General features: G+C 50.6%; 1 protein-coding gene across 7 annotated transcripts in view; it reads left to right on the plus strand.

Moving 5' to 3' along the window:
• Positions 1–475: 475 nt before the first annotated feature.
• The window catches only part of ANK1 (ankyrin 1), a 243700-nt gene continuing 232662 nt past the window's right edge, over positions 476–11513 (plus strand). For 6 of the 7 annotated variants that reach the window (XM_032288089.1, XM_032288091.1, XM_032288095.1 and 3 more), the window contains exon 1: positions 476–765. In XM_032288089.1, coding sequence (XP_032143980.1) covers positions 640–765 — 126 coding nt within the window. In that variant the 5' untranslated portion in view covers positions 476–639. The remainder of the gene's footprint in view (positions 766–11513) is intronic. The other variant, XM_032288092.1, reaches the window with a different exon arrangement.

The following is an 11513-nucleotide window of genomic DNA, read 5'->3' on the forward strand; positions in this document are numbered from 1 at the left end:
TCTGCCGGGCCGCCCGGGCGCGGGGCGCGCCGCACCCCGCAGCCACCCCTCTTTCCCAGGCTTGGCCCTGCGGCCCGCAGCGGGGCCGGGGTAGAGCGGCCGCTTTGTTCCCGCCGCCCGACGGCGCCGGGCTCTGCAGAGGCGGAAACCCGGCCCTCGCCATGCCCCCGTGCGGACGCCCCGCGCATCCAGTCTCGCCGAGCCCGCCGGGCCCCCGGGCCTTCCCGCGTTGAGTCCCCGAGTCCGCCCCCTCCGCGGCCGTTCGCCGCCCGCCGCCGCCGCAGTACAGCCGGCTCCCCGCCCCCGCCCCCCCGCGCCGCCGCCGCCGCCGCCGCAGGAGAGGGAGGGAGGCGGAGGGAGGGAGGCGGCGGGCCCAGCCCAGAGCCCGTCCCGGGCGCCGCCGAGCGAGCTCCGGCCGCGGCGGCAGCGCCATCCCGGGCCGCGGGCAGCCGCGCCAAGCTCTTCGCGCCCGCAGCCGCCTTCGCCTTCCCGCGACCCCGCCGCAGCCCGCCCGCGGCGCGCACGGACGCTGTCGCCTTTGCGAAGCGGAGACCCCTTCCCCTTCTCGGGGGGTCTCACCGCCGGGATCGCCGAACGCCAGGGGTCCGGGAGGCGGGGACGGGAGCGCCGTGACCCGCCATGGCTCAAGCGGCCAAACAACTGAAGAAAATCAAAGACATCGAGGCGCAGGCCCTCCAGGAGCAGAAGGAGAAGGAGGAATCCAACAGGAAGCGGAGAAACCGCTCCCGTGACCGAAAGAAGAAGGTAGGAGGGGGCGGTGGCGAAAGCCTAGCGGCCGCCACGGCTAAAAGTAGCTGCTGGGGGCAGGGGCCGGGCGGCCCGGGACGCGGTGGGGCGCGGGGCCCGGTGCGGCAGAGTTGGCGGCACCCTAGCGGGGAGGGCTCGGCGGGCGCAGAGGAGGGACGGAGGCTTCTGCGCGGCCAGGAAGGGGACGAGGCGGGAGGCTGTAAGGGCAGAGCGGGTGGCCTGGAGGCTGGCGGCGCGCAAAAGCCGCCGGCCCGCCGCCCGCCGCCCGCGGAGACCTTTCAGCACCTTGGACAGCGCCCGGCAGGCCCACGCGGCTCTGGGACCAACTTTCTTGTCCTTGGCTGCCGGCTGCGGGTGGTGGGCTGCCCTGCTCGGGCACGCCGCCCCCCCACCCCGGCCTTCCAGGAGACCTGGATTGGGTAAACGCGGCTCCAGGCTGTGTGTGTGGGGGGGAGCTCTGCCTCGCGCCCTCCCCGGTGACCCACTCTGGCGCGGAGAGCGTCTTTCCCAGGTGTCTCTGAACGAAAGTGGGGCTCCTGCCCTTCCTTGACCCTTCTCAGGGTGCACCTTTCCTGACCCTCCGGATCTGGTAGCAGAAAAGAAGGCGGCTTCTCCTCTCCCTGGGACATTAGGCAGCATCTTATGCTCAGGTCGCTCAAAATGAGCCACCTATGGCAAGGAGGGGAAGTTCCTTTGAAAGCCAGGCAAGGGTGCTCCAGCCTGGCCCAGAGGCCTGGTCAGAGATCAGCTCTGCCCATGGGCAGGTATTCTGGGCATTTCTGTTTCGGAGTGCTGAGACAACATAGGCCCACAAAGACCCAGACCCCGAGAGGCAACTGTTGCTGCTTTTAGCCCTTCCTTTTCGGGTCTGGGTCCTCTTACCCCTAATCAAAGCACCTTGAGAAGGACCTTAGGTCAGAAACACCTTTGTTGGTGAAGGGAGGGTGACAGCAGTCAGGGCACCTTAGAGTCGTGGAGGAGGCCAAGAGTACGTGGATGTAATTTTGGGAATCGGAGATGCTGAACTCCGGCTTCAGGAGAGCCATTTTCACCTGAAGTCGTCGATGTGGGGCCCAGTCTGCAGGGCTCCCTGGCAAGGAGTGGGGCCCCTCAGGCTTTTAGGGAGAGGCTCTGGCCTTGGTTGAAAAGTAAACATGTTTTCTTTCCCTGAAACTGTCTTATTCTGAGAAAGAAGTTTGGAGCCTGTGGCTAGCAGCAGAGCGTTGATGAGCAAGCTGCCTGTGGACCACACACTCCTTGACAGTTGGTCAGCAGACCAGCATCCAGCCTGTTCCTAGAGATGTTCTCTGATTTCAAAGGAAGTAACCCACACTCTCTAGGCTTTCCTGTACCCTTCAGAGACCCACGTCCCCACCTCTCTTGAGGGATTGCCATCTTGTGTGGAAATAGTAGTTTCACAAAGGCGCCACCCCTTTAGAGGACCAGGCGCCTTTCCCAAACCGATGGTGAATCAGAGTTTGGGTTGGTGCCACCAAGAGAGAGAATCTCCGCAGATCCCTCAGCTGGGGTCTAAAATACCAGAGCCCGTCTTGTGAATCAGGCAGGGGAAGTCTGGCTCTACGTGGCGATGCTCACCCACTTTCTTGGCGTGAATGTAAACTTCTTCTTGGGAAGCAGTGCTCAGTGTTTCCATTCCTGCCTCCTGCTTTTGGAGCCAAGGCGCTCCTCTTCGAGCTGCTCACTCAGTGTTCTCAACCACCTCTCTCTCCCAAGCTTCCTCCTTGCCGCTCCTGACACCATAAATCATTTTTTGAAAATAGTCAAAAAACCCTCTCCCTCCTGCTCTCCTGTGATTCTTTTCCATTCTGTGAAAACTCCCTTTAATATAACTCTGAACTCTGAATATGTATAATACACACATATAAAAGTGGGGATTGCAATATTCTTTTTGCTTCTTTGGTCTTAATGTTTACATTTGTGGTAAACCTCATTTCTCTCTTTTTTTTGGTGATGGATGATAATATTTAACATATTCCTCCCTCCAATGGTGTTATCTTGTTTTACTAGCCGTTTGCAGCATACTGCGTCAGTAAGCGTTGAAAAATCTTCCATTCAGATTTTCATTATTTTATGCAGTATCCCGGGTGCTATGATTAATACAACGATAAGGAAATCTTCATTTAAAGTGATAGCAATGACGCAAACTCTCAGGACTGATTCTTGGGTGTGGGGCAGATGGTATGGGGTGGGAGGTAGGGATGCTTTGTTCGTATTTTGTAAGGGCTGTGAGTTTTCTCAGCCATTGGGATGATCTTGAGGGCCATCTCAGAGAATAGAGTTAAAATTTATAGCAAAATCGAAAATCACAAGCAGGTGGAAGGCTCTAGAGGGAAAGGTGAGGGAGGCAGTGAAGAAAGGAGCCTTTGAAGAAAGCTTTACGCGGGGCCTGGGAGGCAGAGGGCATAGGGCTAACTCGAAGGTTCATATAAGGTGAAGTCTAACTAAGCCATTTTTCACGAATGAGACAATTTTTCAAGGTGAAGTGTATTAAAATCAGGCAGCTGAGGAGTTTACAGCTGCTCACACAGACTGCAGGGTGTGTGGAACCAGCTTCCGTTTCTTATACCAGCATGCAGAAGGAACTTCATGCATGCAGACAAACATTTTATTCCCAGATACTGGCCTCTTGTGTGGATGGATAGCTGAGCCAAGTGCGTTCTGAATTTACTCAAAGGAAAGGTGTTTGTCCCACGGCTAACCTACTTACCAGGGACTGACTGAGCAGAACCGCATCTCTCCCGTTTGTAGAAATAACCGCGGTTGTAACTTTGGCGACGGTTGCAGTTTTTACAGTTGATGATACTGTGTGGGAAGGCGCTTGCTAAGGGGTGCTGTGTGCGGGGGGTGGAGGAGGCTGGTGTTGTGACGCACTGGCTGACACAGATAGAAGCCACCTCGACACAGGGAACTGAGCCAAACTCTGGAGATCCAACAGTACCTGCTTCTCATGGGGCTTCCATTCAGTGCTGTGCGTGTGCAGAACCGACCTCGGCAAGCACCTGCTGTTGTAGCTGCAGCTTAAAACAATCCAGTGTTTATGATATTTACTGATAAGTCCCCCTGCTCTTGAAGGTTGGAATGGAAATAAATTGCAAAGGATGTGTAAAGCAGGCATTTGCATTAAGAATGACAGCTTTCGAGGACTGAGGGAGCCTTAGGCATAAGAATGTGTGTGCTTTTTATGTTTACCCAGAGCTTGAGGGTAGGAGGAGAGGAGGACGGAGAGATGGGAGGAAAAGTGAGACAGAGGATGGAAGAGGGCAGAATTCATGCAAGGAGAGTGGATAGGAAGAGAGGAGGGCTGACGCCTTGGCCCTGAGTGACAGGCTCACACTAAGCCTGCTACTTTCAGCACCGTGAGACCCCAGGGTAGTGTTTACTCAGCTCTCTCTTTGTCCCTGTTATGTTCACCTACTTCATCCTCTGATGGTGAAAGAAAAGACCATGTCCTATTCATAGCTGGGTACCTTACACCTAGCTCAGTATCTGACACAAGTGGCAGGCAGTGGATGTTTGCGGAGTGAATGAGTGAATTAATATAATATTCATCTCTGCTTGCCCAGATGTCTTGGTTGCAGGCATGTGTTCCGATGAACAATACACCCTTTGACTGACTGTCTTTTGGGGGCATCTGGAGAAAGCTTGATATTTTTTTCCTTTTCTAATCATGTGCAAAGCAATAGAGATTTGTAGGCAGGCAGTGGAACCATCTCATCTTTTGGTGCAGTGAATTCCACCACTGAGCATGTAGTTAGCTCCTTGCAGGGTCTCTGCTGCACTAAATGTCAAGTGGTTTTAGACATTTGTAACAACAGTGTTTGCACAGGGTCCCAAGAGCCAGACACTCATAAGGAGAGATGGAGGAAGAGTGCAGGAAGAGAGAAAATAAAGCCCAGGAATAGAGAGTGGCCTCTGCCACTTAGCTGTGCAGGCAGCTCTGTTGGTCTTTCCAGTCTACGCAGCAGTAACTGAAGAGCCCGCAGCCTTCCACTCTCAGCAGGAGGAGGCCCTGCTCCTGGACAGCAGAGGGGTTTTTTGTTGATCCAGTGATTGGAATCACAGGGGAGATTTGGGTTGGGGGGCACCTGCGTGAGACTGAAGGGTTGACAAGGAGGCTTGCTGGGTCTAGAGGTGGGGAAAGTGGGATGGAGGGAGGGAAGTTAAGCATTAGAATCATGTTGGCCCATGGCTCTCCTTTGCAGAGGGCCTCAAATTTCAACTTCTGCTGTTATCTCCAAAAGGGTTTATAAATTCAATCCAAGAGATCGCTGACAGAATTGAAAGAGAACAGTGCTCATCACATATCTTTAATCTGGGTCCTGTTGCTAAACCATGTCACTAATATATGTTCCGGCATGAATGCACATTTATATGTATAGACTCAATTTGGCTTTTGGTTAGCACACTTATGTTGTATTGCATGTGAATTACTAAAGTGTTTGTTTCTTTGTTGCAAGCCTTTAAAACATATACCACACCTTTGGTATCCCTGCTTCGGCATTCCTTATTTTAGTGCCTTGGGAGCCTCAAGAAATGGAGGTGGGCCTGCCTCTCTGGAGCTCTGGGAGGCGCCGGCAGTGGCTGAAGATGTGGAAATTTTCCCAGCCTGCCTCCTGTCCATTTTTCCGTCCAGCTCCTCCCTCCCTGCTGCAGAGGTAGCAGCGGCGGGGGCTGTTCCCAGGGGCTCTCCTCACTTCCCAGCCATAGGCTAGACCAGAAGAGCAGGGTCTGAGGGCCGCGATATTACACTCTGAAATTTGGCTGCTGCTCCACCTCTATGAGGGGCGGCTGTGAGGAGCGAGTGATGCGCAAACCATCTAGTGCTGGACTGTCTCAGAGCAGGTGCAGCAGCAGCCGAAATTCAGAGCCTGGAGCAAGCCACCTCCCTGGGCAGGGGACACGAGCCAGCCTCCAGTGTCTCCCTGTTTCTTTGGTTCACCCCAGCAAAGGCTGCTGGCTCACCAGTTCTGGTCTTCTCTCAATGTGGCAATCCTTTAAAAAAAAAAAAAAAAAAAAAAACCCGTCCAAGGCTTCTTCCCCGTTTTTGCGAAACAAATGAGCAAGCAGTGGCAAGTGTGTCCTAGGTGCAGGTCCTCTTTCTTCATCTGTGTTAGCTTGCCCCTGTGTCTGCTTCGGCTACGCCTTTGTATAGGTGATCCTGTCATTGATTTCTTCCTCCTTCAATGTCAAAGCCCATCACTATCTCTTGCAAGATACCTTTCATAGCTGCCCGCTCCCTACCCCCACCCGATTGCTCTCTGCACTTTCCACGCATACACACATCCACACACACAAGTTCTTGTTTTATCTTTTCTACTAAATTATAAGTGCTTTGAAGCCAACACTTGAGTCTTTGTATGTAACCATTCACTACATATCTATGGCTTGAATTGATTGAAAAGCTACATTTAACTAGTACAGGCGTTTTTCTTAGTTGTTCTTTTGGATTTTGAGAGAGCTAGTACCCCTAAAGAATTGGTACCAAGTAAATCTATTGTTTCTCCCCACCTTGAATTATTCTGACTGAAATAAAATTTGTGGTCATTTTTTTTCTTTTCTTTTTTTGAGATGGAGTCTCACTCTGTCACCCAGGCTGGAGTGCAGTGGTACAATCTTGGCTCACTGCAACCTCTGCCTCCCAAATTCAAATGATTCTCCTGCCTCAGCCTCCTGAGTAGGGGGATTACAGGCATGCGCCACCACACCCAGCTAATTTTTGTATTTTTAGTAGAGATTGCGTTTCACCATATTGGCCAGGCTGTTCTCAAACTCTGGGCTTTAGGCGATCCACCTGCTTCGGCCTCCCAAAGTGCTGGGATTATAGGCGTGGGCCATCGCACCCGAACCCGGCCAGTGTTTGTTTGCTTGAGAAAGGCAAATCAGCTTTGCCTGGCTCTCTGTCTCCCTTCCTGGTTCTTGAAAAGCTCAAAGTCCACCTCCTACAGAATGCTAGGCTTGGAGTGGGCTGCCCGGATTCCCGTTTGAGCTCTTACATGTATCAGCTATGCATAAATAAGCCTCTGAATTTCTTCCAGCTTCAGTTTGCTCATCTGTAAAATAGGGATGAGGATCAAATGAGATAATAAATGAGAGTGTGCTTTGTAAAATTTTAAACTCCCATATGTTTAAGGGATTATAATTGATAACAATGATTATTCATAAAGTTATTCTTTCTAATAAATCCTCTACCAGAGTTCATGCCTGTCCTTCCAGTGGCATGGTAAAGCGTTGAGGTTTGCCGAGGAAGGCCAGCTTGTTATTCTCTCGGTATTGGGAAATGAGGAAAGGATACTTTATATCATATCTTCATTTCATTTTCAGGAAAAAATGAATTTTCTATTTGGACAGGGTTTTTTATTGTAGACCTGCTCAGTTATCTGCATGGATTCAGTCGATAACTTCCAGGTGGTCTTGGATACTGGCAAGCTTTATTGAAGTCCTGTGCGGCATCTGTGCTGTCTATCGGAGGGGAACATAAAACGGCTTCCTAACTTTGCTGAGAATCCTATGGCTGTTAGATCCATGGGTGGTCAATCTGGGTGTGAACTATCACAGATAATGGAACGTGTGCTGCCGTGGGGAGACCAGACTCCTCTGGTGGAGACTCTTTGGATCTTAGGTGTACAAAGCACTGCACATTCTCCAAGAAATGAAAACTTGCATTGGAGACACAAAAAGTGAAAGCAAAGACTTAATGGCCAGCCAATTAAAAAAAAGAGAGCACCGTTTTTTTCCTCTCATTTGCTTCCAGTGTGACTGGATGCTTCTCCTCAAAGATTTCCCTGTGTTTTCACTAAGGAAATAGTACCTGTCCAGTTGCTTTTACATCCATTGGCGAGCACTGACAATGATACTTGCCAAAAAAGTTCTTTATCAAGGGAGGTGCCTGCACTTATTGGGGGTCTCTAGTGTTCCACATGCATGACATGCATTGTCACACTCTGTCACCCAATAGGTTGGTAAACCCAGAGCTCGGGCTCCAACCCAGATGCACCTGACTCTAAAGCTTATTCAGAGCCCATGGTACTGGGCTACCTCCCCAGGTGCTGGTTTCACCCTTAGGATATTCAAAGCTCTTCTAGGCACAGAGAGAAGAGTCAAAGCTGAAGATATATTTCCTTCCATCTGGGCGCAGTGGCTCATGCCTGTAATCCCTGCACTTTGGGAGCCAAGACGGGAGGAACACTTGAGGCCAGGTTCAAGACCAGCCTGGGCAACACAGTGAGACCCAGTCTCCACAAAAAAATTTAAAAACTGAAGATGTTTTTCCTTCTTTGAAGGGAAGGACTTACAAATTAGTGGGAAAGCTGCCAGAGGTGGAAGTAACCTTAGGCAGAGGATGGAGAGTGTAGGGCAAAGCCTGTGGCCTCTAGTTCCAGTGGCAACGTGGGTGTCCAAGGTCCCTCTGAATGTCTTGGAGCTGAGGGCCCCATCTGGGCCTCGAGGTTAACATAAGAGTGCAGATGAGGCTGGGTGCGGTGGCTTACGCCTGTAATCCTAGCACTTTGGAAGGCCAAGGTGGGTGAATCACCTGAGGTCAGGAATTCAAGACCAGCCTGGCCATCATGGTGAAACCCCATCTTTAAAAAAATAAAAAATAATAAAAAAAAAGAGTGCAGATGAAACAGCAGGTGAAAATGGAGTCCTGGGGTTTCTGCTTTGTACTGGCTAGCCTGGCTCGTAACAGGTTAACTTTCCCCTTGACTTCAGTTTGGAGATTTGCTGTTTACCATGTCGTCAAGTCAATGTCAACATCTTCTCTATATAATCACTTCATAATGTGCAGAGGCTAGTCAATACGGAGGGATGGCATTTCTGCCATGATTGTCTGTTTTTCCTTGTATCTGGGACTCTAGCTTTTTATGTGGATGCTTCCCAGGCCTGTCCCAGACGGAGCCAGGCGCAGAGATGATGTGATGAGGATGATGTGAATGGATGAGCTCTTGCTCGGCAGCTCTCTCCCGGCTCTTGCAGCTCTATGGTTCTGTCGCCTGCCCCTAAGAAGTTGGGTGATCTGAGTAGTTTCCAATGTGCAATATCACATTTGCATACAAATGTACATATGTAAGTGTGTGTATGGGTGTGTACATATGGTCAGATGCCAACAGGGGCCCCTTCTTGACTTGGCGTTTGGGCAGTTAGTTGGTGCCTTCCATTGAACTTGGGAAAGCGGAGGAGGACGGGTTAGGTGGAAGATAGTGAGTCCTTCTTGGCATGTGGCATAGGTGGCTTCCTGGGGCTCTCGCTTGATAGTGGAAGAGAGCTCATAGAAAACATCCTCAACAGCAGGAGCAGCTGCTGGGCTTGCGGTGGGAGGAGCTGGCAGTTGGCTCAAGTCTGTGCCCTCCAGCAAGGCCCTGGAACATAGAGCTTCTAAGCATTGGCCTTAAGTAAGACACATACACAAAAGCAAGCCGACAGGGTGTTAGGACAGCTAAGGACGCTGATGGCTCCCACTGGCTGGAGGTGGGCTCGGGGAACAGGACCCAGCCACTCTTAAAGACGGGACTTTGGTGCCATCACCCACGTAGTGACATACTCTACATTCACTAAAAACATGCTTACAATGTTTTGAAGAATATACTTTTAATTGAAAATAGGAATATGCTTTAGTTGTTGTGTTATGTTCACTTTCAAATGATACAACATACACTTGTATATAAAATATACATGAAATAGGCCAGGTAGACTCAAGACCAGAGTAGCCAGGTGACATGTTATCAGACAGGGAAATACATACTCTGTGAGCAGTGGTCATCTTTGTCATATGTGTTTCTGGGTGATTAAATTTCTTTTTTATTCTTTTCTGTATTTTTAATAATTGTTCAAAATAAGCTGGGCGCAGTGGCTCACACCTGTAATCCCAGCACTTTAGGAGGCCAAGGCAGGAGGATTGCTTGAGGCCAGGAAGCTCAAGACCAGCCTGGGCAACATAGCGAGACCCAGTCTCTACAAAAACTAAGAAAATTTAAGAAAATAAGCCAGGTGTGGTGGCATGCCTGTTGTCCCACCTACTCAGGTGGCTGAGGCAGGAGATTTGCTTGAGCCCAGGGGAGTTTGAGACTGCAGTGAGCTCTGATGGTGCCACTGCACTCTAGCTTGGGTGACAGAGTGAGACCCTGTCTCTAAAAAGAAAAGGAAAGATAAGAAGAAAAGAAGAAATTGTTAAAAATGAACAAGTTCTTGAGATACAGAAAGAAAAAGCAGAGGATGCCCCGCCTGCCTAAGAGGGTAGCTGCCTGTGTGTCTTCTGGAGATGAAATCTGGAATTTATAGCTGCTGCCACACCCTCAGTAAAGGTTCCAAGGTGCTGTGGACCAGAGCCAAGTAGGTAACGGAATGTGCTGGCTTGAAATGGAGCTGAAGCGTGGCCCCCGGGAGCCTGGGCAGTTGGGTCTTGGCATGTGAAGCCTTCCATTGTAAACCAACTTGAAAATGTATGTGTGTTGGGTCTGATACTCCCTTCTGCAGCCAGGGGGATCTTCCAAAAATGCAAATCAGATCCTGACACTCCCTCCTTTCAATCCTTCAGTGGCTTCCTAATTGTCCTTAGACTGAAGTCCAGGCTGGTTAACAGGACTTCCTCCCTGCCACCCACTAAATCTACTCCCTAGCTGCCTCTCATGTCTTATCGCTGTCTTTCCTGCATCCTGCATTGGGCTGTACACCGATACTTGGAAATATGTGCTTTCACTTGCTTTTAGATCTTCCTGTGTGCCGCATTCTTGGCCTCCAGCATCAACGTCAAGTCCTCCATCAGAACGCAATTGAAACATTGCCTCCTCCCGAGTCCTAGATGAGACTGGGGGCCCCTGTCCCATACTATTCCAGCATGCCTTTGGGCAAGGGGGCCAGAGCATCAGCAGGGCTTAAGCGTGCATTTAGGAGGTCATGTTGAAATCGAGGCAGTAATGAAGAGCTGTGGCCGGTGGAGTGAGATGGAGTCAGGTGTTTACTAGCTGGCTTTGAGCAAGTTGCCTAGTAGTGCTCCCTGAGTCTCAGTTTTGTCATCTTAAAGTGGAGAAAATAATACCCACCCCACAGCCATGCAGGGCTGTTGGGAAGACTGAATGACTTAATATATGGAAAGTACCTGGCATATAGTAAGCACTTGATAAATGCCAGGGCAATGCCTCAGCTCCCACCCATACCCACCTTGGAGCTGCCCATAAAATCCAAGACACGAGCATTAGCAGGCTGTGGACCTGGGGATGGGTGGCAGAGAGAAACACATGTCTGCACCTGAGCCCTGAATGGATAAATAGATAAAGACTTAAAAAACGTGGTCCTTGGAGTTTTCTTCTTTAATCCTGAATGAGACTTAGAAAGTCCCATCCCACTTGGCTAAATTCTCACCTTGTATTTATTAATTTAAAGACAGGCTGGGCGTGGTGGCTCACTCCAGTAATCCCAGCACTTTGGGAGTCCAAGGCGGGCGGATCACAAGGTCAGGAGTTTGAGACCATCCTGGCCAACATGGTGAAACCCTGTCTCTGCTTGAAAAAATACAAACAATTAGCTGGGCGTGGTGGCACATGCCTGTAATCCCAGCTACTTGGGAGGCTAAGGCAGGAGAATCTCTTGAACCCGGGAGGCGGAGGTTGCAGTGAGCAGAGATTGCACCACTGTACTCCAGCCTGGGTGGCAGAGCAAGACTCTGTCTAAAAACAAACAAACAAACAAACAAACAAACAAACAAACCCCAAATAAATACAGTGTTAGCC

Source organism: Sapajus apella, unplaced genomic scaffold (assembly GCF_009761245.1).
Source record: "Sapajus apella isolate SASKATOON/1434 unplaced genomic scaffold, GSC_monkey_1.0 scaffold21, whole genome shotgun sequence".
Taxonomy (NCBI): domain Eukaryota; kingdom Metazoa; phylum Chordata; class Mammalia; order Primates; family Cebidae; genus Sapajus; species Sapajus apella.